A 26,335-nucleotide genomic window follows, 5' to 3' on the forward strand; every position below is an offset into this window, starting at 1 on the left:
TTCTTTAACAGGATTTTCTTTCGTTTCCATTGTCTCGGAATTAGGGCTTTTGCTGCATTCAACAGAAACAGAACCACTGTTGCTCTATATTTTTTCTATGTCTCCCCCGTGGCGTGAAACAAAACACTGCCATGGGTCCTGCCTGATCTCAACACCACTAATCTTCTAAATCATTTTCAACACTTCTTTCCAAAATGGTTGAATCAGGGGACAATGCCACCATATATGGGCATGTGTTCCCTCAAGCTGGCACTCCCTCCAACACAACGTTGATACCTCTGTGTTGATCTTATGAAGTTTTGCTGGAACAAAATACCATTTAATTTATAATTCATTCATTTTATCCTCGCATCTATTGACATAGAGTGTATATAATCTATAACTTTACATTTCGTTTGCTCTGATATTGTTTGATTTAATTCAAGTTCCCAACTCTCCAAAAGGCATGGTGGCCCAGGGGGGAAATCAACATTCCATATATACTGGATATCCCATGTCCATTTATTCCCCCCTGGTCCATGAGTCTTTCCCATGGGCTAAACTCCCTGATAGAATGAAGGGGTTTTGGGAGGGCATGCACAAAGTGTTGGAGTTGCCTATATCTCCAAACATCCCAGGGTAAGACGCCATATCTCTCTCGTAATTCAGATATTGAACAGAGGGTATTCCTTGACTTTAGATACACTTTGTTCACCCAAAGAAATATTCCATTACTGCAATGATATTCCCACAACACAAGTAGTTTATTAGCTTTATTAAAAAATATCTTCTTCGGAAGCTGATGACTAAAGGAGGATGTCATGCGGTGCTTCAAGTAAATGAAAGGATTGTATGATTCTGTACAAAAATCCTGAATACCTAAACAAAACAACGGTCTCTGCTCATTCATTGCCACGTCTACTCTTTTTATGACTCTTCTTTGACCTAGAAAAAAAAAAAATAAAAAAATAAAAAAAATAAAAATATATGTCTTACACACAGCTGCTTTCTTATCAATCCTTTTGCTGCCAGAGCAGCAGTCACACAATATTATTAATTTTAGAGCACATATAGTGCCTTTCAAAAGTATTCATACCCCTTGAAAATTTTCCACATGTCATGTTACAATCAAAAAACAAATGTATTTTATTGGGATTTTTTTGTGATAGACCAACACAAAGTGGCACAGAATTGTGAAGTGGAAGGAAAATGATAAAATGGGTTTTCAAATTTTTTTACAAATAAATATGTGAAAAGTGTGGAGTGCGTTTGTATTCAGCCCCCCTGAGCCAATACTTTGTAGAACCACCTGTCACTGCAATTACAGCTGTAAAGGCCCCTTTCACACGGGGCTGTCTGTTTTGACAGACTCAGTTTCCTTAGCAGGGATCGCTCAGCCCGCTGAGCCGGCGGATGACAGGTCTGTCTCTGCACACTGTGCAGAGACAGACCTGTCAGATCTCCACTATGGGTGAATTGGATGAAAACGGATCCGCCTGTCCGTTTTCATCCGATACGATCGACAGATGGAAAATAGGGTTTCCATCCGCCTGAATTTAGCAGAGCGGATGTCAGCGAACATGTCACCGCTGACATGCATCGCTCCATAGAACTGTATGGAGCGTCCGTTCAGGTCCACCTAAAAAAAAAAACTGACAGGCGGAGCTCAACAGTCCACCAGTGTGAAAGGGGCCCAAGTCTTTTTAGGGATGTCTCTACAAGCTTTGCACATCTAGAGTGGCATTTTTGCCCATTCTTCTTTTCAAATTAGCTCAAGCTCTTTCAGATTGGATAGAGTGTCTGATAACAGAAATTTTCAAGTCTTGCCACAGAGTCTCAATTGGATTTAGGTCTGGACTTTGACTGGGCCATTCTAACACATGAATATGCTTTGATTTAAACCATTCCATTGTAGCTTTGGCTGTATGTTTAGGGTCGTTGTCCAGCTGGAAGGTGAATCTCCACCGCAGTCTCAAGTCTTTTGCAGACTCCAACAGGTTTTCTTCTAAGATTGCCTTGTATTTGGCTCCATCCATCTTCCCATCAACTCTGACCAGTTTCCCTGTCCCTGCTGAAAAAAAGCATCCCCGCAACATGATGTTACCACCACCATGTTTCACGGTGGGGATGGTGTGTTCAGGGTGATGTGCAGTGTTAGTTTTCCACCAAACAAAGCATTTTGCTTTTAGGCCAAAAAGTTCAATTTTGGTCTCATCTGACCAGAGCACCTTCTTCCACGTTTGCCGTGTCCCCCACATGACTTCTTGTAAACTGCAAATGGGACTTCTTACGGCTTTCTTCTAGCCACTCTTCCATAAAGGCCAGATTTGTGGAGTGCATGACTAATAGTTGTCCTGTGGACAGATTTTCCCACCTGAGCTGTGGATTTCTGCAGCTCCTCCAGAGTTACCATGGGCCTCTTGACAGCTTTTCTGATTAATGCTCTCCTTGCCTGGCCTGTTGGTTTAGGTGGACGGCCATGTCTTGGTAGGTTTACAGTTGTGCCATACTTTTTCCATTTGCGGATGATGGATTGAACAGTGCTCCATGAGATGTTCAAAGCTTGGGATTTTTAAATTTTTTTTTTTTTTTAATAGCCTAACCTTGCTTTAAACGTCTTCATAACTTTATCCCTGACCTGTCTGGTGTGTTCCTTAGCCTTCATGCTGTTTGTTCACTAATGTTTTCTAACAAACCTCTGAGGGCTTCAGAAAAGCTGAATTTATACTGATTACCATATTTATCGGCGTATAACACGCACTTTTTTCCCCTTAAAATCAGGGGAAAATTGTGCGTGCGTTATACGCCGATCCCCCGCTGATTATGAGCCTTTTGGCGGCTCTCGGCGGCTTTCACAGTCCCGCCGAGAGAGGCGGCGCCATTTTTAAATGCCAGATGTCTGCAAACGACACAGGGCAAGGCTGCAGAATACTGATGGACACGGACAAGGCTGCAATGGGGGACAACGCTACAGATGGACACTGATGAGGTTGCATTCCCTCCTAAACTTGGGGTGCGTGTTATACACCGATAAATACGGTAAATTACACACAGGTAGACTCTATTTACTAATTAGGTGATTTCTGAAGGCAATTGGTTCCACTAGATTTTAGTTAGGGGTATCAGGGGGCTGAATACAAATACATGCTACTCTTTTCAAATATTTAAAAAAAAAAAAAATTTTAAAGGATTTATCATTTTCCTTCAACTTCACAATAATGTGCCACTTTGTGTTGGCCTATCACATAAAATACATTTACGTTTTTGGTGTAACATGACAAAATGTGGAAAATTTCAAGGGGTATGAATACTTTTTCAAGGCACTGTAAATGCAATAAATTACCCAATTTCTTGGTATAATATACAAGGTGAGGTAGCACCGAGTGAATAGATACCCAACATGCCAAAGCTTAAATTTGCATGCGCCTGTGAAATGGCGACAAACTTCAGTACCCTATAAATTTTCATAAGCGAATCTTAAAAGCCCCCTATAGGTCATCAGTTTTGAGTTACGGAGGTGGTCTGGTGCCCGAATTATTGCTCACTCCGACAATGTGTATCGCAATTAATGTTTTCATATGTAGGCGCCCCCAAAACGTGTTTGTGGGGGGAGGCCACACAAGTTTTTTTTGGGTGGGGGTTTTATGTGTTTGTGTGTAAATTTGTTTTTTTTTTGTACAAATTTAAATTCTTCTTCTTCTTCAGTTACGGGGGGTGTGTGCAAGTAATCCGGCACCTGCAAAGGCGTTGGACTGCTTCCATCTGACAGCCAGAAGTCAGCTATACACACACTGCTGTCAGGTCAGTATGACATACGGACCTGGCAGTGACAGGATTAAACAATATTGATGAGATATAGCGGTTAACATCAAGAGCAATCACCTCTCTGGCGACTTAGAATGGCTCCTGTGTCGGTGACTTCTGTGGTGACCTGTTGATATAAATGTTAATTAGCAGTATATATTATCAAATACAATGAAGCAATGCAGAACCCAACAAGAATGTGTCAAGTGATGGCATGCACAACAGCCAACTATAAACCAACTCGGACATCAGTACACTGAAATCGGATTGATTGCTATAGGTTTCTACACCACCCCACTGATCTTTGCAAGCTTATGGAGTTACTATACTACAATAGAGAGCTATGCTGTCACTAATGTTTTCCAATTGTTCCTAAGCTGCAAGGTAAAAGTGTACGGTAAATCAACAAATGAGCATCAAACATTTATTTTCTGTGAACTTTAATAACTGCTGTGTTTATCTGATTGCATTACAGATAAGTTTCTTAGCACTACCATCACATTATATAATCAAGGTCTTCTTTTTAAGACTATATTACTGGTTCTTTTTAGGTCACTGTAAAGACAATAAAAAAAAGTAGCTAAGGTGCTCTCTCTCCATTGCTCAGTTTCTTTCCCCTTACCCTCCTCCTGCAATAAGTGTGGGCTTGACTGAAGTCTTTTATTGTGCCATAGAGAAAAAAAATTTACCTGGAGATTTCGATTTGGATCTGTGACGTCGTTCTCTTGATCTGCTCCGGTGTCTCCTGGGACTTTTGCTCCTATGTCTTTCCCGGCGTGGAGGAGATGGACTGTGGGTAGAAAGCAAAAAAGTCTATAGAAATTCCTATCAGAAGAATAAATAAAATTGGACCACCTTGTAGCCGTTTTTGCCATCGGATTTTTCTTTAAAATGACATAGTGGTGCTTTGGCCAAATATTAATAGAACCCTTAACTCAGTTGTTTTGAGTTTTGTTTTAGCCCAACAATGAACATGCTACAGGATGAAAGAGATGGGGAGGCTCCCTGGAAAATACATAAAAATAAGCTTTACCAGAAGGAGAAAGGACTTCTGGGTAACATGTATAGGCAGTCCCGGGGTTACAAGTTCTGTAGGTGTGTTCTCAAGTTGAATTTGTATGCAAGTTGGAACAGGTACATTTTTTAGGTGGAACTCCAGCCCAAAAAATAATTTTTCCTTTTTTTTTTGGATGGCATAGGGAAGGGTTAACACCCCTGTAAAATTGGTTTTGCTGCCTGTCACTTTCTGTCCCTGTGACAATTGGATTTAGAAAAATTTTAGGGTTGTTGTGGAAACAAGGATTGTTGATAAAGCATCAGTGGAGACACCTCCCCCCCCCCCCCCATGATAATTCTTACAGGAACGAATTTCCCTTCTTGGGGTAGATTTCCTCTCACTCCCTGTGTCGCCCTCCATTTGTAAGTATGATTCGTATGTAAATTGGATGTATGTAATTCGGGGACTGCATGTACATGCTACTGGCTTACCTTTCCCTGGGAGCACTGGCTGAAGTCTCATATGTGTACTCCAGTGAAATCACTCCTAAGAACTGCACATTAGAGGTCAAAAAACATGACTGTCTACTTGTAGGCACTGTGCTTCAGCAGAGAATATGTGATGCTTTGAATATTCATTAAGCAAGTCTTACCTGCCAAACACCCCAACCCAAATGCCCTATTTCTGGAAACATCTCCTATAATTTACAAATGTGTCACCTTGCTTTCGAATGAGCTAGAGAACATAGTACATTTTTTTCAGATACTCACCTCCTTCTCTTGGGTGAGCGGCTACGCCTGAAACAAAAAAAATAAAAATAAATAGTTCAGTGAGGAACCTCACCAAAACATTAAATGTGAATATGGGTGCATTGGACAAGCACTTATTGCAATATTTAAAATTGCTAAGGGAAGTTCAACGAACATTGCATGCAACACAGTCCACAACATTTCACAGTGTTACAATATAGGCAAAATTCTGTGAATGACTGAAGCAGATTTTCAATAAACTAAAACTAAACCAGAATTTGTATATAAAGAATTCCAGGTATGCAACTTTTTTTCTTACATCATTACACTGGTCCACCTGGATATGCATATACCATACCTATGAGATCCCTCTAGAAGCCAGAAATCACTATAGTAGACATTGCTACTCAAGTGATAATTTGCAGTGCACATCCTGGGATCTCTGATGTAACACAGGTCAGTGACCAGACCTGAACCCAGTAGCTCTCCCCCAACTTGTGCCTGTATGCCCCATGTTGGCATGGTGTCCACTGTAACATTTGCAGTGGCAGAGCAGTGAAGGACTGGCTGTAAGAGGGATTACTTTGACGCAGTTGGCCAGCTTAAACATGCATTGCAATTTATGTGAACTAAAAATCCCTGTGTTTTTCATTGCATAGTTTGCTGAAAAGGGTGTATAGCAGTGTGCAGAGGGTCCATCCGGAATTTGTAGTGTTAATATGTGGTCACACCCCTTTAGCACCCGATAGTTTAAATACACGTACAAGCTATTGGGATTTGAGCACAGGTATATCTGGTCTCCTGGTATGCAAGGGTGCCTGGGAACTCCTGCGTCTACAGCCTCATTGATGTGTATACATAGTGTGAGATCACAGGCACTGCTGCCTCTAACTGCTAGGATCAGGAGATTCTGTGATGTCACTATTGTGCAGCTCACTGCTCTCCTGGCTCACAAGAGTAAAGCCAAGCCCTGCCTCCACCAAGATGGCCGCTTTTACACAGAAACAGTGCAGATCAAAGCATGGCAAGTTAGTAATGGGTAAATAATCAGCGCCAGAGAGACTACAGACAAACCTGGTGACTATTCCTTTGCCCTCGGTCTGCTCTTTTTTTGGCATAGCTTTCAGAGTACCGTTCCTCTTTAAACGCCCCCTCTGCTATGGTTATCCTACCTTCTAGGTGAGCGGCTGCGGCTCCTCCGGTAGCGAGGTGAAGGGGATCTACGTGGTCGGTCCAGATCCCGGTAACTTCGTCTGTGATGATCTGGAGAGGGAGCTCTGCCCTGTGGCACATAATAAATACATGTCAATACAAGCTGGTAGAATTTATACCTGGAGAATGATATGCACAAAAAGAATGGATGGATTCTAACACTGCAGATATATTATATGATGTATGTAAAATGTATTGCTGTATTAGACCACAAATTAACCTTATCATCATCGTCATCATCTTCTTCACTAGATTCCACATCATCCATGTCTTCTTCCAAAGCGCTGACACGAGGGTCTAACTGTTCAGTCTCTTCAAGCACATAGCGTTTCTGGCATTCATAAAATAACAAAAAGTATAAATTAGGGAGGAGGTTTGCAGACAGTTCTCACTTAAAAGGTACACCAATTACATAAAATTAAAGAAACCAGTTTTTGTTAGTCAAGCCAGCACTCACTAGAATGCATGCAAACAAATCGCTACAAGCATCCCAAAGGCTTCAGTCACAACCAATTAAGTGAATTTTTTCTTTGCAGGTAGGTATCTTCGACATACGTTACTATTCATCCCCATGGAAGGAATACTTTGATGGAAACTGTACCAAAGATGCAGCAAACAGGTTTTATTCTAAAAGGAAATCTCCAGGAAAGTGTAAAAAAAAAAAAAAAAAAAAAAAAAAAATTCTCCTCGCAGTGGGGCTCCCCCTTATGCAGGGGGTTAATTATATGTTTTGTCTGGCCATACAGGAATCAGTTTCTTTTTGTTCAACCAGCAGGAAAAAAACCACCACACACACACACACACACACACACACACACACACACAAATGTAAGGTGGACGGGGGAATCCTTCCTGCTATGTCTTTGTATTTTGACAGCAGGGATACTTCCCCACCATCAAAAGTACAATGATCAGCCCTGCGGCACTGATCGATCAGAAAAATACCAGCAGTGGTCACACATAGATCAAAATGCAGCCAGTTCCTGTTGAAATGGCCAAATTTTGATCCATGAATGGCCAGCTTTAGTCTAAGGGCAGAGGATTAAGGTAAATACTTACCTTCATCAACATTTGCGTTTGCCACACTTGGAATCCCTGTGCCAGGAATCAACTGATTACTGCTACTGGGATTGACAGCTACAGGCAGATAGCAATCGAAGCATAAGAAAATTTTTCACCACTCAGGTAGGTCTGAACTCAGGTGTACAATTAGTGTAGGTCCTTCAGAGGTGGAGAGTCCCAGGTGCTGGCTAAATGCAAGGTAGAGCAGAAATTTGGACGAGAAGATCTGGATGCCGCACACCGGATTGAATTACAAAAACGCCTTTATTGTAAAAGCTGGATCATAAAAAGTACAGGACAATCTGGCAGGATGTACAGGCTCAGCTGACGCGTTTTGCACTCATGAGTGCTATGAGTAAGCACTCATCATGAGTGCGAAACGCGTCAGCTGAGCCTGTACATCCTGCCAGATTGTCCTGTACTTTTTATGATCCAGCTTTTACAATAAAGGCGTTTTTGTAATTCAATCCGGTGTGCGGCATCCAGATCTTCTCGTCCAAATTTCTGCTCTACAGGCAGATAGCAGCAGCCAAGCCCGTACAAAGAAATGACAGGCTGTCAGCGTCCACAGCTATGCGTGCCTGTTTGCAAAGCCAGCAATTACCTGTGGAGATGGCTGATGGACGCACATATATTACGTCCAGCCATCGTCACTGCACGTATCCGCTGGCTATGTGAACAGGCATGGATAGATGTGGTTACCAACAGCCTATCATTGCAGTGTACAGGTCCTGTCCCTGTATTGCACGCAAAGACACCGAGGCTCTGCCCAAAGATGGGAGCTTCCGGAGGAGTATACTGGAGCGAGGAAACATAAGTGAAAGAGCCACTTGTGAAACACCCTAGACGAGACAAGCAATTAACCCCCTACCCCCCCCTGAAAAAGAGAGGGGCTTATTGCAAGGGTGGAATTCTTAAGTTTCCTGGAGCTGGGCTTTAATGCACCACACCAAAGAGGTATGAATGTACTCCGCGGCATGAGGCAAATTATATTTTATCCCTTTTTTGATTGGGCTCTTGTATGTAATACGACAGAGGCGTCATTTTTAACTTGTAAAAATGTTTGACTTTGGATAGTAAAACACTTTTTTTTCTGTCAGTAAATACCTTATACAGCCCACTTCCTGTTTCTTATCTGGTCATTAGCCTAGGCTTATGACATCATGCACAGCTCTCTCCAACTCTTGTGAGTTTGCCAGGAAGGGAGGGAGTGAGTCATAAAAGGGCCAATGAGAGCTGTAGAACTGGAGGTGTGTCTGTGTAAATCCGGGAAGTGAACAGGCAGCAGCTTAAGCCGCCCACAGTTAAAATAGCTGCAGCCAGACTTAGTGGAGGGAGATTTCTGCAGCACGTTTGGCAAGTACAGAATCACAGTATATAAAAAATATGCAAAGCGATTGGAGGAAAGTTTCAGAATGGCAAAGAGGTTTTTAATACAAATTATGTGAGCAGACTGTAGTTCCTCTTTAAGTCAGTCCTCCCTGCAACCATTTATCAGTGCAAAACCAAGAGCTGGCAGTGACAACTCGGTCTTCACACTGGGAATGCATTCCCAGCACAAATGTCAGAATAAGGCCCACCTCTGTGATGCTGCATATATGTGCGATACAAGCATCAACGGATTCATTTTTATAGATCTGATTCTTATGAAGTGAGAAATTATTACATGTGATTCAATACAGTACTCAGTTATGATAGAAATGTAACTCAAACAGTTTGTTGTTAAAAGCAGAACTCCAGGCAAACCGCTTTATATAGAGGTGAAATCACTCTGCTCTCTCCTTCGCAATACTTCACAAGTATTAGGTTTTTGGAAAATTACCCAGAATACTGTTCTTCTGGTCTGGCAGTGTTTTCAGGACAGTCCCTGCGCACATGTCCGACAGTTTTTTTTGGATAGTATAGGGAAGGGTTAACACCCCTGTAACATTCGTTTTCCTGTCTGTATTCCTGTTCAGAAGATTTCGTCTCACTTTCTGTCCCAATTGGATTTTTAAAATTTTGGGTTGTTGGTGATAAAGCTTCAGTGGAGACACCTTTTTCCCCATGATAACTCTTACAGGAGTGAATTTCCCTTCCAAGGGATAGTTTTCCTCTCACTTCCTGTTGTCTCCTTCCGTTTGCAAGTAGGAGTCGTATGTAAGTTGGATGTGTGCAACTCAGGGACTGCCTGTACACGGTTTCATCCAAAGAGACAGCTGGGGCTCATGACAGATGCGAAAAAGCAAAATCTTACCTGTAACCGAGGTAATATGACGTCACACACTCGTTCAGTATGGAGAAGCTGGTCTATGAATTCATCTACATGCATCAATTCAAATTCTAAACAGAGACAAAGATTACATTAATTTATGAATTATTAAAAAAAAAAAAAAGTTTCACAAGGCAGTGCTCAGATTACATGCACAGGGCTCTATATACAGTTGTGCTCATAAGTTTACATACCCTGGCAGAATTTATGATTTCTTGGCCATTTTTCAGAGAATATGAATGACAACAAACTTTTTTCACTCATGGTTAGTGTTTGGTTGAAGCCATTTATTATCAACTGTGTTTACTCTTTTTAAAATCATAATGGCAACAGAAACTACCCAAATGATCCTGATCAAAAGTTTACATACCCCAGTTCTTAATACATTGTAATGCCCCCTTTAACATCAATGACAGCTTGAAGTCTTTTGTGGTATTTGTGGATGAGGCTCTTTATCTTCTCAGATGGTAAAGCTGCCCATTCCTCTTGGCAAAAAGCCTCCAGTTCCTGTAAATCCTTGGGCTGTCTTGCATGAACTGCACGTTTGAGATCTCCCCAGAGTGGCTCAATGATATTGAGGTCAGGAGACTGAGATGGCCACTCCAGAACCTTCACTTTATTCTGCTGTAGCCAATGACAGGTCAACTTGGCCTTGTGTTTTGGATCATTGTCATGTTTGAATGTCCAAGTACCTCCCATGCGCAGCTTCCTGGCTGATGAATTTAAATGTTCCTCCAGTATTTTTTGATAACATACTGCATTCATCTTGCCATCAATTTTGACCAAATTTCCTGTGCCTTTGTAGCTCACACATCCCCAAAACATCAGCGATCCACCTCCATGTTTAACAGTAGGAATGGTGTACCTTTCATCATAGGCCTTGATGACTCCTCTCCAAATGTAGCGTTTATGGTTGTGGCCAAAAAGCTCAATATTGGTCTCATCACTCCAAATGACTTTGTGCCAGAAGGTTTGAGGCTTGTCTCTGTGCTGTTTGGTGTATTGTAAGCAGGATACTTTGTGGCATTTGCGTAGTAATGGCTTTCTTCTGGTGACTCGACCATGCAGCCCATCTTTCTTCAAGTGCCTCCTTATTGTGCATCTTGAAACAGCCACACCACATGTTTTCAGAGTCCTGTATTTCACCTGAAGTTATTTGTGGGCTTTTCTTTGCATGCTGAACAATTTTCCTGCCAGTTGTGGCAGAAATTTTCGTTGGTCTAACGTACTGTGGTTTGGTTTCAACAGAACCCCTCATTTCCCACTTCTTGATTAGAGTTTGAACACTGCTAATTGGCATTCTCAATTCTTTGGATATATTTTTATATCCCTTTCCTGTTTTACACAGTTCAACTACCTTTTCCCACAGATCCTTTGACAATTCTTTTGCTTTCCCCACGACTCAGAATCCAGAAACGTCAGAGCAGCACTGGATGAAAGATGCAAGGGTCTGTCAGGAGTCCAGAAATTCATTGACTTTTTATACACATACACACACACTAATTGCAAGCAAACAGATAACAGGCGAGGATGGTTACCTTTAATAGCCATTCAAACTGCTTTGTGTCAGCTTGTGTGCAAATTATCAGGCCAAAATCACCAGGGTATGTAAACTTTTGATCAGGGTCATTTGGATAGTTTGTTGCCATTATGATTTTAAAAGAGTAAGCACAGTTGATTGATAATAAATGGATTCAGCTAAACACTAACCATGAAAAGAAAATGTTTGTGTTATCATTCAGATTCTCTGAAAAATGGCCAAGAAATCATAAATTCTGCCAGGGTACGTTTACCCTTTGAGCACAACTGTAGACACTGGTCTTAATGCAGTAGTCAAGGTACCAGAATGAAACAAATTAGGGCAACTGCTTTAATCGTTTTAACACTAGCAAAGTGTAAGCAAAGAGTTAATTCGATCTGGTGAGTGCAGTATATGTTGATTGGCACATGACGGAGTGAAGCATATTGTATATTGTTACAATTTAGTTATGCATGTGGAAGATATGGAACATAGTTTTGTTGTGGGACTTTAGTGGACATTTATGTTGATTTTGCATAAGTGTGAGCGCTTTTCTTTTGTTTTTTTTACTACCTTCAACCTCTACCTGCCACTGTGATGCATATATGCTGCAGAGCAGGTGAACATTCATGTTTGTGGAGGTCCAGGGTTGTGTGATGAGAGCACGCACACTGTGTGCTCCCACCACACTGACCAGTCTGCCAGCGCAAACATTGTCTGTTTGCGATTGTAAGCCAGCAGGATGGGCTAGCAATCTTAGAGCCACATGATTGGGAGGGAAAGAGTTAAGGAGGATGAGGCTGACTCTAGACGAGCCTGCTCTGTGCATTGCTATACATGTCCTATAGTTGACTACTCCGTTTAGAATCACACTTATTGGAGGTGCGATGACTCAGCAGAGTCGTTTCGACATGTACAGTGCATCCGGAAAGTATTCACATCACTTCTTCCACATTTTGTTATGTTAGAGCCATATTCTAAAATGGATTCAATTCATTATTTTCCTCGAAATCCTACAAAAAAAACCCCATAACGACAATGTGAAAGAAGCTTGTTTGAAATCTTTGCAAATGTATTAAATATAAAACAATCCCATGTACATAAGTATTCACAGCCTTTGTCATGACACTTAAAATTGAGCTCAGGTGCGTCCTGTTTCCACCGATCATCCATGAGATCTCTCTACATTTGGAAAAGGCACACACCTGAATATATAAGGTCCCACAGTTAACAGTGCATGTCAAAGCACAAACCAAGCCATGAAGTCCAAGGAATTGTCTGTAGACCTTCGAGGCAGGATTGTATCGAGGCACAGAAAAACATCTGCAACATTGAAGGTCCCAATGAGCACAGTGGCTTTTATCATCTGTAAATAGAAGAAGTTTGGAACTACTAGGAATCTTCCTAGAGGGGGCCTCCCAGCCAAACTATGCGATCGTGGGAGAAGGGCCTTAGCCAGGGAGGTGACCAAGAACCCGATGGTCACTCTGATAGAGCTCCAGCATTTCTCTGTGGAGAGAGGAGAACCTTCCAGAAGAACAACCATCTCTGCAGCACTTCACCAATCAGGCCTGTATGGTAGAGTGGCCAAATGCCAAAAAGAGTATGTACACCGCTCAGACGAATGAATGATCAGCAATCCAGTGTGGGTGCCGGCCCCAACTCGCCATCGTAGAGTCACAGATATAGGAGAAGATTCATCCGCACACCACCATGGAGCTTGGATGAAGCAAGATCCTTTATTTACACGTCAAGCATCAAACCTGATGCAATTGTTCACTACACGCTGTGTTCTTGTGAAACGCGTCTACCAGTTGTATCTTGTTTGATGTTTGTCATGTAAATAAAGGATCTTGCTTCGTTCAAGCTCCGTGGTGGTGTGCGGATGATTCTTCTATATGGTAGAGTGACCAGGAAAAGCACCTGAAAGACAAAATTATCTGGTCTGATGAAACAAAGATTGAACTCTTTGACCTGACTGGCAAGCTTCATGTCTGGAGGAAACCAGGCACCGCTCATCACCTGGCCAATACCATCCCTACAGTGAAGCATGATAGTGGCAACATCATGCTGTGGGGATGTTTTTCAGCGGCAGGAACTGAGAGACTAGTCAGGATCGAGGGAAAGATGAATGCAGCAATGTACAGAGACATCTTTAAAGAAAACCTGCTCTAGAGCGCAAAGGTTAATCTTCAAACAGTAGAACGTCCCTAAGCACACAGCCAAGATAACAAAGGAGTGGCTACAGGACAACTCTGTGAATGTCCTTGAGTAGCCCAGCCAGAGTCCAGACTTGAACCAGATTGAACATCTCTGGAGCGATCTGAAAATGGCTGTGCACTGACATTCCGACACTCCCCCTCCAACCTGATGGAGATTGAGAGGTCCTACAAAGAAGAATGGGAGAAACTGCCCAAAAATAGGTGTGCCAAGCTTGTAGCATCATACTCAAAAAAAAAAATTTGAGGTTGTAATTGGTGCCAAAAGGTGTTTCCACAAAGTATTGAGCAAAGGCTGAGAATACTTATGTACAATTTTTTTTTTTTTGTTTTTTTTTTTTTTAATGAATTTGCAAATATCTCAAACAAAACTTATTTCACATTGTCATTATGGGGTACTGTTTGTAGAATTTCGAGAAAAATACTGAATTTAATCAATTTTGGACTAAGGCTGTAACATAACAAAATGTGGAAAAAGCGAAGTGCTGTGAATACTTTCTGGATCCTTTGTATTTGCAAATAAAAGACGCAGGCTGAGGAGGAAGAATCACTACAGAGGCTCTAGATGGTAAGGTGTGATATAGGCATGACAATGGAAAACCCTCTGCCCTGCAACCCACTCAGTGGTGGCACTGGAAGTGGCAGAATCACCCCAATTTTACTTTGGAGCCACTAATACAGCCCATCTATATCTCAGTCTCTGTTACCCAGAGGGGGACTAAGAGTTTGCAATGGATATCAAGAATGGAGGATGCAGTGCATTGGTGTAAATATAAGGCAGGCTGAGGATGGGTTAGATGGTTGAAGATTAAATAAAACATTTTTGCCTTCTCTGAAAACCTACTCTTTGCACTAAACTGAGTGAAGGCACCCAGTGCTGCTCTCTCAGTGGGTGGGTCTATGACACCCTGCACTTTATGTATGTCCCCTATCTTCCTGGTTAAATGACGCTGGGTAAAAAAGAATGTCTGTGGAGAAAACTGCCAGAGATGCAGTGAGCATTGCAAGGAGAGCTGCAAATTTCACCTATGCCCTGAGGATTTTGTGAATAAAGGAAAAAAATAAAAATAAAATAACCCAGATTTAGGCTTTAAAGACATAATCATAGTGGGTGCAAAAATGTATCAAAAACAAAACAAACATTTATTAAATGTTTGCATTGGAACCTGTAGAGCAACCATGATCAGTATGTTGCGGCTGCAATGCATGGTTCCTGCAGACTCTTCCACCAGTTCCAAGTTTGTACAGAGTTATGTACCTACCATTATGGATTTGTAGAAAGTTAATGGACTACAAGTGCAGTGACACCACTGCACTTGTGCAGTATTGAAATCTATGATTTCCTGTTACAGTGACTTATGAGACTTGTAGTCTTTTGCATTCACAGATCCATCTGAATGGATCTGTGAATGGAGAATACAGCTGGGTGTGGCTAATTTAAATTCAAATGAAGAATACAGGGAAAAAACCCGGAGGTTCAGGTGAGGAGTAGGAGGGTGGGAGTTTGGGAATATGACCACCCTAAATAAAAGGGGAAAAAAAAGTTATCTAAGCCTCTCTTTGTACATCTCCCTTTAAGAGTGAGACTTCTACACTGGAAGCAGTCTAAAAGTCTACACATCATTTTAAGGCCTGCCTACTAACAGATGCCCATATCAGTCTGCAGCAGCAGGGAGCTTACATGAAACTATAAAAAAATGCCTTTAGTTTTTGCCTAAACTCACCGAGAAGTCCCATTTGTCATAAGAAGTTATGTTAGAAGTTTCATAAAGGCTTTCCTTGCTACAGCCAATCATTACTGCTGTACAAGACTGCAGACACGCTCCGTGCTTCTGCTCCAAAAGAAAAAAAAAACATGCAAATTTGCCCAGAGAAAAATTTGCACGCTTGCATTAAGATTTTTTTTGGATCCGCTCATCAACTTCTTGATGCTGTGAAGAAATTTGCAGCAACTGCTGCAGGTGTGAACATACTCGGAGTCCATCCTACACAAATTACCTCCATCCCTGTTTTGAACTTTGATTTTCCGATAATCGTTATAGAGGGGCTCAAGATATTTGTAGCAGTCAGTCGCAGTCCCCGTCAGTCGCATGTACAGAGCACCCAGTGCACGGACATACCTGCCAAGAAGAATGGAAAGAGTACATAAAATGTATGAATGTAGGCTTAATCAATAAGGCAATGTAAAGCTCAGCAACCGGTCAGTGTACTGTGTCCACACAGTAAACAAGGACCGTTTTTTCACTAGGGATTTCTTCACATTGTCTATTTTCTTTTCAATAAAATTATATGTACATATAACACGATGAGCCAATTTTGTTTTAGACTTTCCATATAACACTTCAGTACACCAGTTTATTTTTACATTTTTTATGTTAAAAAGGTGTGCAACAGATACAATAAAATGCTAACTTCACATAACATTAAGGCTCGGTCCACATCTATGTAGTTTGCGATTGGTGCATTTTGTGTTTTTTTGTACTTGCGATTTTACCGTGATTTGCATTTTTTATGTTATTTTTTTTTTTTTGGCCAATTTGTTGTTGGCCAGAAAAAAAGGATTAGGATCTCCTAAAATCCTTAACCCTTTCTAGATAAGAGAGCAGGCATCTCCTTACATCCAAGCAATGGAATCTCTTTTCCCCCTCATTTTTAGGGTTGTGTGAGGAGGACCAGACGGCAGCTTTAGAAATTTCTTCCCATGAAGCCCCGGCTCTGTCTGCCCATGACGTGGCCATGGATCGCGTTGAATGAGCCCCAATTCTAGAAGGAGGGGTGCGACCTGACGCTTTGTATGCCTCACAAATAGCTCCCCTAATCCACCTAGCAATAGAACTTTTCGATGCTTTGGAACCCTTCTTGGGGCCACTGAACAATACCAACAGTTGGGAGGAACTACTAAAACTACTGGACTTTTCTAGATAAAAGCAGAAGACATCTCTTCGCATCTGAAAGACTAAACCTTTCCTCCTCCGCATTCTTGGGAGAGGTGCAGAAACTAGGAAGGACTACCTCCTGGGACCTATGAAAGTTGGAAGAAACTTTGGGTAAATAGAAAGGATCAGGCCTAATCACTACCCTGTCCTCTAGAATCCTCAGGAAGGGGTCTTTACAGGAAAGAGACTCTAGATCAGAAATCCTTCTCCCTGACGTAATAGCTAAAAGGAAGGAAATCTTCAAATAAATTTCAGGGAAGCCTCATGCAAAGGCTCCAACGGAGCCCTTGTTAGCGCATTTAACACTAACGACAGATCCCAGGGATGAATAAGTTTGATGACCTTGGGAGCATATCTAGATATGGCTGAAATGAACCTCCTGACTAAAGGATCCTCCGCTATTCTTCACTCAGTAAACAAAGATAGGGCAGCAATCTGAACCCTAAGGGTGCTGACAGAGAGTCCCTTTTCCACTCCCCCCTGCAAAAAAAACAATATATAGGGAGTGGAAAAAAAAAATCTAAACCGGTATTCCTTTGCCAGGAAATAAACTTTTTCCAAACTTTCCCATAGATTCTTCTCGTGACTAACTTACAGCTGTCCAGGATAGTTTGAATAACCTTCTCTGAATGCCCCCTCAACTGTAGGATGCACCGCTCAGCCTCCAGGCTGTCAAATGGAAGGTCTGAGGGTTTGGATGCAACACTAAGTAGCCAGGGAGGATACACAGAGAGGGCCTTCAGAGAGGAAAACCAACTTCTCCTGGGCCACCGGGGGGGGGGGGCAATCAGAACAACTTCTGCACGGTCCTGAATAATTTTCTGAACTACTAGCAGGTAGGAGGGGAAAAGGAGGGAAGGCGTAGGCCAGAGTGAAATCCCACGGGTAGGAGAGCATGCGTCCACAAGGACCCCGTCTCTCTCTCCAGTGAGAACGCCATCAGTTTTCTGTTGAGACTGGAGGCGAAAAGGTCCACTGTGGGACCCCATCTTAGCACAATTTCCCGGAACGTGCCTTGATGTAGTTCCCAACTGCTGGAACTGGTGCTCACCCTGCTCAAATAGTCTTCCAGCACATTCTCTGACCCCCTGATGTGGACCGCCCTGACTGAAGTGACATTAGTCTCTGCCCAGTACAGAATCTGCTGTGTTAGAAGCGACTTTGAACGAGAGCCCCCTTGCTTGTTTAGGTACGCCACAGTTGTGGCATGGTCTGAGAAAATGAATAGGTCTCTTGAATAGACCCTCCTTTCCAGAGACACAAGGGCTTTACCCACAGCTAGAAGTTCTCTGAAATTTGAGGAGCGGCCTGCCTTCCCTGGCAACCAGGCTCCCTGGGCCTGCCAGTCCTGTGAGTGAGCACCCCAGCCCCACAGACTAGTGCCCGTGATAATTTTTACCAGGTAATGTTGTGCCCAATCCTTCCCTCCCTGCAGATGTTCTCGCTGCTCCCACCAGGAGAGATCGAGAAAATCCTCTCTTGGCAGTTGCACCAGCCGATCTAGAGAATTCTTCCTGCGATCCCAATGGAGTAAAAGAAATGCCTGAAGGGGTCTGGAGTGTAATTGGGACCAAGGCACCCCTGGAATAGCTGCAGTCATCAGCCCTAGGAACTGCATGATCCGCCGAAGGGAGGTCTGAGGGAGCAACTTGAAGGCCTGCACGGACAGAATAAATTTTCAAAATCTTCTCCTCGGGAAGAAAAATCTTTTGGACAACAGAGTCTATTAGATAACCCAGGAAAAGTATGTTCTGGGAGGACACCCAGGTGGATGCTACCGCCAGACCTAAAGAAAAATCTGAAGCATCCCAGGCCTTACGTAACAATGAGTCGTCCTTTCTATCCATTTGATCCTTGAGGACCCCAGAGTCTTCAAAAGAAAGATCTGACCTCTTGGACACCTGCGACATAGGGGCATCTAATCTAGGGCACTTAAAAAAACCTCCTCGAACTCAGACTGAGAAGGAAACCTTTTTTTCAGGTTCTCTCCACTCAGAAAGAATCAGGTCTTTAAGTGACTGGTGTACTGGAAAGGCTCTCGATTTCCGCCCCTGTACACATTTTATCCTGTACAGATTGGGTTTGCTGTGGCATCTCAATCTGCTCCGAGGTATATATTGACTTTAGTAGTTCGTCAATATCTTCAACTGAAAAAATATACTTAGATGAGCTACCCATATCCTCCTCTGATGCAGATTCCTCATCAGATGAAGAAACTGGATTCTCACCTTCTTCCAGATCGGAAGTATTGCGAGAACGGGACACTAACAGAGGAAGGGACCTAGCCGAGGCTGAAGGCTCTTGAGCTATGGGCCTAGACGAGGAAAACCCTAGACCAGTCACCCTGTCATTAAGGGACCGAAAGGAGTCCACTACCTCCTACATAGAAGACATTAACTGCCTAAAAGAGGAAGTCTCTGAACTAGCTTTGGATGGGATACAATCCTCACAAAATAGTCTTTTATAACTATCAGAAAGCCTGGCCCTACAGTTCCCAAATTTCTTCTTCACCGGTTTGGCCTATAAAAAAGCAGAAACAAGAACTATAAAAGAAAAAGCTCCATACAAAAAAAACCCTGCAGTAGAAGTAACTATCCACAGACAAGGGTTTACCTTGGGGGCAGTATGGGACCCGGATGCTGCCGCTGGTTCAATCCGAGCAGGCGCTCCATCCTCAGACCTGTCCTCAAGCTCCATGAAGCAAGTGGAGATCGGCCATAGAGACAAACTACTGCTGTACCGCTAAATGCGCCTGTCCGGTGTTCAGCAAACTGTTCCCCAAGCAGCATTTTCTCAGTGTATCCACGCCGTGCTCCTGAAGAAAAAAACGGCGCCCGGAAGTGCGTCATGTGACTTCTGGCGCCATCTTGCCTCATCACCGGAAGTCCTCTGACGCCATCTTGGTACACCGCGGTGAAGCACGAGGAGGACACAGATCCACACAGCCAGAGCTGGGGAAAAAAATGGAAGGGGGTTGCCACCACTTACACCACCAGGTAGGCAAGAAACCCTCAAAAAAAAAGGGAACCCTTCTGGTAGAAGTACAGACTATCACCCAGGACTTGGCCACAACTAGTCCTGGATGATATACAAGGGAAGGGCGGTCCACCAACCACAGTTACAAGACCTAAGAAAACAAAAAACGTGTCGGCGCTCCTGGAGGGTCTGGAAACACAAAACAACTGAGGGTCAGAGGAAAGGGAGGGGCCTTTTGAATTGCATCTGATTTGTGTTTCCTGTGGAGGGCGGAGCCAATCATCTCAAGTAGCTGTCCTGGAAGATGAGGGGGGAAAATAATATATTGCAGTATTCCAGTCCTTAGATGTAGTGGCTGCATAGTTTTCTCTTTTCATTATTTTTCCCTTTATTTTCACCTTGTGATTCTGCAAACACGCTTACGGTCTTTTTGTGGCTACAGTCTTTCCTGAGTTGGAGGCAGCCACGGATGTCAGACAAGTTGTATCTTCAAATAGTTGTGCCTTTGTTCATCTACATTACATGGAAAATTTACTAGATCATTTTTGCTTTCCTTTCAGCTGACAGTAAGTGACAAGGAAACGTCACTACTGGCCAGATCAAGAGGTATATTCTTGTACTTGCTGAAAATGTTCTTAGCATCAATAAAAGGAAAAGCAATGCAGCCACCACATCTTATGTGTAAGCTGCAATGTTACATTTTTGTTTTGGGTTTAGATATCCTTTAACCACTTGCCGACCGCCCCACAGCATATTTGCTACTACAGGGCAGGCGCGCTGTGCAGAAACACACACACACACACACACACACACACACACACACGATTCTGCACAACCAGGTAGGGGGGGGTCACTAGTTCCCACAAAGTGTCAAAACTATTCGTTAGTTTCTGATTGTCCACTGCAAAAATCACAGCCCTGCTAGAAGTGGTTAATCGCCGCCATTACTAGCATAAAAAAAAAAAAAAATTTACATAATTTTAGTATATATGCCATAGTTGTAGACACTTTTGCGCAAACCAATCAAGCGGGCACTTTTTAACAAACAAACAAAAAAAAAAGTAAAAAAAGTTCAACGCTTTCAAAGCGCTTTTCAGGTAATGGGCAGGGCGTTTTGGAAGCACTAAATACAGCGCTCCCAACCTGCCCCAAAGATGCTGCTTGCAGGACTTTTCGAAATGTCCCGCAAGCGCACTGCCCCAGTGTGAAAAGTCACACTGCAATGAATGGGAGGCGATTTTCAGAGGTTATTTCTAGCGTTAAAACGACTGAAAATGGTCTCAGTGTGAAAGTAGTCTTACTAACCACCTAAAATGAAGTCCCGCCATGACACAAATCAATGTTTTAGGAAACCAATGTGCGAGAATAATCCCTGCAGTGATGTGCTTATCTATGTATTTTGCTTGCCAAATGCAGACTATGATGCATAATTTTCAGGTAAAACAAATTTGCAAGGTTTAGGAAAAAAACAACTCACTTGAAATCTTCGTTCTTTATAAACTCCACAATGATATCTTTCTCTGGCTGAATCTGCAGCATTTTCAGTGTCAGACACAGAAATGGAGTGGGTTTGATGTTGCCTCCAAAAACTCCTCCAATAAACTTCAACTCCATGGCCTTATCGACCACCAGCTCCGCTGCAAGGAAATAACATGAAAGTCAAATCTGCATTCTTAAAGCAGAACGTCACTTTCCACCCTCCCCCACAGCTTTTTTTTGCTTTCTATATCCCCTTTACCCTTTATGTTGGGTTGTACTGAATTCAGGAAATCACCTAACCAGCAGATCCAGCTACAGCAGTGGTTCTCAACTCCTATTCTCAGGACCCACTAACAGGCCAGATTTTAAGTATTACCTTGGAGAGATGCAGACTAGAATACTGCAATCACTGAGCAGCAAATTATATCACCTGTGATGTATTTCAGTTATTTTGCAAACCTGGCCTGTTAGTGGGTCCTGAGGACAGGAGTTGAGAACCACTGTCCTACAGTGAACCGCTGCTCAGGTGCAACAACTCAGGTCCTGCGCTGTGATGTCAAGAGCCTGGCTGCCTCATCCGGATCAGGCTGCAAGCCCCAGGCTACTCTATCTCATGCAGCCTCCTGGGATATGAGATGGGGATAACAAAGGAGGCTTTAAAAGGGGAGTCTCGGCAAGAATGGAGGCTGGCGGATGGGACGTTCAAAAATTATTTTAAAAAAAAGGGTAAACAATAAAAAGGTTTTTAGGATTTCAATTGTGAAGGAGGAGGTGGGGGTGGAATTTGAATGTGCAACTAGAACTCCAGGTTAAACCTAAGTAATCTTAAAAATGCTCCCTCCCAACATCTATGACGACTAACCTGTGTAAGAAAAATGTATATGCTGACTTATTCTCAGCCTGCTCTGGTCCGAGGACGTGATTCTCTGCGTCAACCAGTGGTTGCAGGGGAGAGTAGAAGGCACTCCCTACTCTCCTCGGCAGTTGCGCCTGGCTGACATAGGGGATCCAGGCTGAAAATAGGTATGTATATACATCGTTCTTACACAGGTTAGTCGTCATAGGTGTAAGGAAGGGGAGGGAACATTTTTAGGATTAACTAGGTTTATCCCAGAATTCTACTTTAAGAGTGACTAATGAAGGGGCTGTCCCGTTTCCCATCATTCCTACATGGGGGTTATTTACAAAAGGCAAATCCACTTTGTGCATTAGGAAGTGCAGTCGCTGTAGATCTGAAGGGGACATGCAAGGAAAATAAAAAACTGCATTTTAGCTTGTACATGATTGGATGATAAAATCATCAGAGCTTCCCCTCATTTCAGATATACCCCTCAGATTTACAGTGACTGCACTTTCAAGTGCACTTTCAGTGCACAGTGAATTTGTCTTTCGTAAATAACCTCCATTGTTTCAAGCTGTGATCCAGTTTGGAGGCTATACAACAGACAGCTTCAGCGTCTCCTTTCAGTAGCAGTGTTCCCTTTTTCTGCAGCAAGTCAGCTGGGCTTGCGGATCCCTTCATTCATTCATCCATGGCTAGGACTTTTCTCCCACTATGACATGCTTCTAACTCTCCTTCACTTGTGTGTTCATATATTTATGTTTTTATTAGTCTATAGAATAAAGTGACATTCTGCACTATGTGGGCTGCTCTGCACCCCTCTCTCCTTTCATTTCTTTCTACTTTGAAAGTGAAGGTCTTCTTAAATGCCATTCGTATTTACATAGTATTACTTAGAGTAGGGTTGCACTGATATCGATACTAGTATCGGTGCTGATACCAACATTTTCACCAGTATCGGTACTCGTGAAAATGATCCGAAGCCTAATCCGACACCTGTTATATTGGACCAGGCATCCTCAGCGTAGCGGGGGGGGCAGCCTCACAGGTGATTGGTGCAGCAGTGGGGGGGGGGTAGTTACAAGCATCAATTCTTCCCGTATAGCCTTTCAATAAAGCAGCTGACAGCCGATTCTCCCCCCCCCCCCCCACAGCTGTCAAATGCTTTACTGAAAGGCTATATGGGGGGGGGGGGGTCTGTGCTTGTAAATTCCCCCCACCGCCGCACAGATTACCCCTGACTGTCCCCCTGCACCCCCCCCCCCACGGGTCCTCCTCACCAAAGCAGACCCCCCCCCTTAACACAGCTAAATAAATAAAATAGGTTAAAGTGTGTGTGTGTGTGTGTGTGTGTGTGTGTGTGTGTGTGTGTGTGTGTGTGTGTGTATATATATATATATATACACACACACATACATACATATACACACACACACACACACACACACACACACACACACACACACACACTCCATTCAAAAGTGCGGCAACCAGATTGCATGGTACCATGTGATCTGGTGCAGGCAAACGCACTGTGTTAGCGACATGCATTTGGGGCATCAATAAATTTAAGGTTGGTGGTGTAGCTGGGGGCGATGTTGTGGATGGCCTTGTTTGATTTTTATACGGTGGGGTAGGGGAAGCCAGTGGAGGGATTGGCAGAGAGGGGCAGCAATCACGGATCAGTTAGTGAGGTGTATAAGATGTTTTAATATTTTGCCTGAATCTAGAAAACATTGTCTCCCCTCCCTATTTTTTCAGGCTTTCCATTTTCTAAAATGGATGCAAAGCATTCCCTGGCTGCACAAGGTGGAAAGTGTGATGTCCCCACCCTCACCTCTCCACCTCATCCAATCAGGGGAACATTCTGCAAAGCAGAACGGCCTCCTGTGTTCAGTATGCAACAGGCTGGCCGCTCAGCCTAGTTAGCAGGAGATCATTGGAGTAGTGAAGTCTACTGTAATGATTTCCAACTTCCAGGGGCATAGGCCTGGTATGGTATATACATAGTTCCAAGCTGGACCAATGTACTATGTATAAAATATCCATACCTGGAGGAGTTCTCCTTTAACCACTTGCCGACCTGCCACTGTATATATACGGCGGCAGGTCGGCTCGATTGGCGCAAAGCGCCGTACCCGTACGATGGTCCATGCATGTGGCACCATGGGCGTGAGCGTCCGCTACGGCAACCTGCTATCGAGTTACACAGCGGCAAAGTGGAGATCTGCCTATGTAAACAAGGCGATCCCCGTTCTGACAAGAGACAGCATGGAGATCTGCCGTCCATAGTGATCAGGAACAGCGATCTCTGTGGTGTTCCAGTCAGCTCATCCCCCACACAGATAGAACACACATAGGGAACAGTTAACCCCTTGCTCACCCCCCTAGTGTTAACCCCTTCCCTGCCAGTGTCATTCATACAGTAATCAGTGCATTTTATTTAGCACCGATCACTGCAATAATGTCACTAGTCCCCAAAAAGTGTCACTTGGGGACAGATTTGTCCGCCTCAATGTCGCAGATCACCGCCATTACCAGTAAAAACATTTTAGGTGCGATAATTTTTGCACAAACCAATCAAAACCAATGTGCTTATTGCAATATTTTTTAACAAAAATATGTAGAAGATTATATATTGGCCAAAACTGATGAATAAAATTATATATATATATATATAATATTTTTATTATTTTTTTTTGGATACGTATTATAGCAGAAAGTAAAAAAAAAAAAAAAAAGTGTCGGTCTATTTTTGTTTATAGCGCAAAAAATAGAAACCACGGAGTTGATCAAATACCACCAAAATAAAGCTCTATTTTTTGGGGGGGTTGGGAGGACATTAACTTTGTTTGTGTGCAACATCGCACGACCGCGCAATTGTTAGCTAAAGCGACGCAGTGCCAAATCGCAAAAAATGGCCTGGTCATTAAGGGGGGAAAACCTTCCGGGGCTGAAGTGGTTAATAGACAATACAACACATGACGGAGGCCCAAAAAGAAAACCACAAAGAGGAAAAAGTAAAAATCACCATAGAGAATAAAGGATCTGCATTTCCTGGCTGTATTGTAATCCATGGAGTCACCGAGCGGGAACAACATGCAGACCTGGAGACTCTGCTTGCCTACAACCCTCTTCCAGGTCAGGGACTCCGAGCATAGCACAGCCGCTGGATCACTATACCGGCCAGGCAAGTTCTATGTTCAGCACAGGACCAGCAATGGCTGCTTCCCCCCATATGGCCCCCTCTACAGATATGATGATGTGTCCCTTCTACTCACCAGTGAGGCCGAAGCACTCCTCCTTCCAGTACTTGGACTCATAGATCCGGGTCCTAATGATTTTCTCCACCAGGTACTGCGGGTTTGTGCCATGGACACTGTGAGCGTCTTTCACCGTCCGGTTCGCCATCTTCTACGGAGCCAGCTTCCGGCGCCGGGCGCGTGACGTCATCGAGCGGCGCCGGCGCAGGCGCCTAACGTCATCGAGCAGCGTTGACGTCGCTTCCGCACGTGACGTTCGCTTTAGTGGCGGGAAAATCCATCATGCAGTGAAGCTGACCTGGCAGAGGAGGCGGAGAAGGAGATCGCTGGGGGAAGAGCGGATCAGGTGAGATTGGCAGGGCCTGTATATGGAGAGACGTGCTGTGTATTAAGGAACACAAGTCCCAGCATGCATTGGGTTCAGAGTTTGGGCTCTGCTCCATTAAGGAAGAGGTTTGCTGGAGCCATACTTGCCCAGGGTCCCTGATTTGCACAATACCAAGTCAATATTTGTTTCGAACAATTGCAAATATGTACACACACACACACTCTACAGGGGCGGACTGATAACTCATGGGGCCCCAGGCAATCAGAGATTATGGGGCCCCCAGGCAATCAGAGATTATGGGGCCCCCAGGCAATCAGAGATTATGGGGCCACCCAGTATACAATCACACAGTATACACAGACAGATGTAAAAAAAACACAGATTTATACATACTGTCCCTGGTTATCCTGAGGCTGGCAACCCTGATGGGGCCCCCTAGTGGCCCGGGGCAGTTTCCCGAGTAGCTCGATGGTCAGTCCGCCTGTGTGTGTGTGTGTGTGTGTGTGTGTGTGTGTGTGTGTGTGTGTATATATATATATCTATCTTTCATGCAAACCTGTAAAGTCTCACCCCCTGTCCTACATGTGTTTTCCGAAACCCAGCCTCACAATGTGGTGGTGACATTGGACCAGCATGACAGCCAGGCAGGTAGCATTGTCAGGGGAGGACAACAATGGCTGCCCTCATATGCCCTCCCATCTTTAGATGGTGTACTCCTTC

The 26,335-nt window shown here is 43.5% G+C and overlaps 2 protein-coding genes across 3 annotated transcripts in view; one reads left to right on the forward strand and one right to left on the reverse strand.

The window, feature by feature from the left end:
- Nucleotides 1-739: 739 nt before the first annotated feature.
- On the reverse strand, nucleotides 740-25,496 carry PRPF38A (pre-mRNA processing factor 38A). The gene is made up of 10 exons (XM_073593530.1): nucleotides 25,306-25,496; nucleotides 21,182-21,341; nucleotides 15,791-15,912; nucleotides 10,040-10,125; nucleotides 6,962-7,072; nucleotides 6,702-6,811; nucleotides 5,551-5,577; nucleotides 4,473-4,573; nucleotides 3,862-3,910; nucleotides 740-924 (listed from the first exon to the last, which is right to left on the reverse strand). The coding sequence occupies exons 1-10, from the start codon at nucleotides 25,433-25,435 to the stop codon at nucleotides 882-884; spliced, it is 939 nt and encodes a 312-aa protein (XP_073449631.1). The 5' UTR covers nucleotides 25,436-25,496; the 3' UTR covers nucleotides 740-881.
- ORC1 (origin recognition complex subunit 1) overlaps nucleotides 25,475-26,335 on the forward strand; it is a 46,304-nt gene continuing 45,443 nt past the window's right edge. For both annotated transcript variants that reach the window (XM_073593528.1, XM_073593527.1), the window contains exon 1: nucleotides 25,475-25,633. The gene's annotated coding sequence lies outside the window, so the exon portion shown is untranslated. The remainder of the gene's footprint in view (nucleotides 25,634-26,335) is intronic.

Source organism: Aquarana catesbeiana, linkage group LG07 (assembly GCF_042186555.1).
Source record: "Aquarana catesbeiana isolate 2022-GZ linkage group LG07, ASM4218655v1, whole genome shotgun sequence".
Classification (NCBI taxonomy): domain Eukaryota; kingdom Metazoa; phylum Chordata; class Amphibia; order Anura; family Ranidae; genus Aquarana; species Aquarana catesbeiana.

Coding starts and splice junctions, on each gene's coding strand:
- PRPF38A (XM_073593530.1), bottom strand. CDS start 25,435: ATGGCGAACCGGACGGTGAAAGACGCTCACAGTGTCCATGGCACAAAC. Junction 7,073..10,039: donor TCATATTACCTCGGTTACAG/GTAAGATTTTGC, acceptor TATGAATGCCAG/AAACGCTATGTGCTTGAAGA. Junction 6,812..6,961: donor ATGATGACGATGATGATAAG/GTTAATTTGTGG, acceptor TATGTGCCACAG/GGCAGAGCTCCCTCTCCAGA.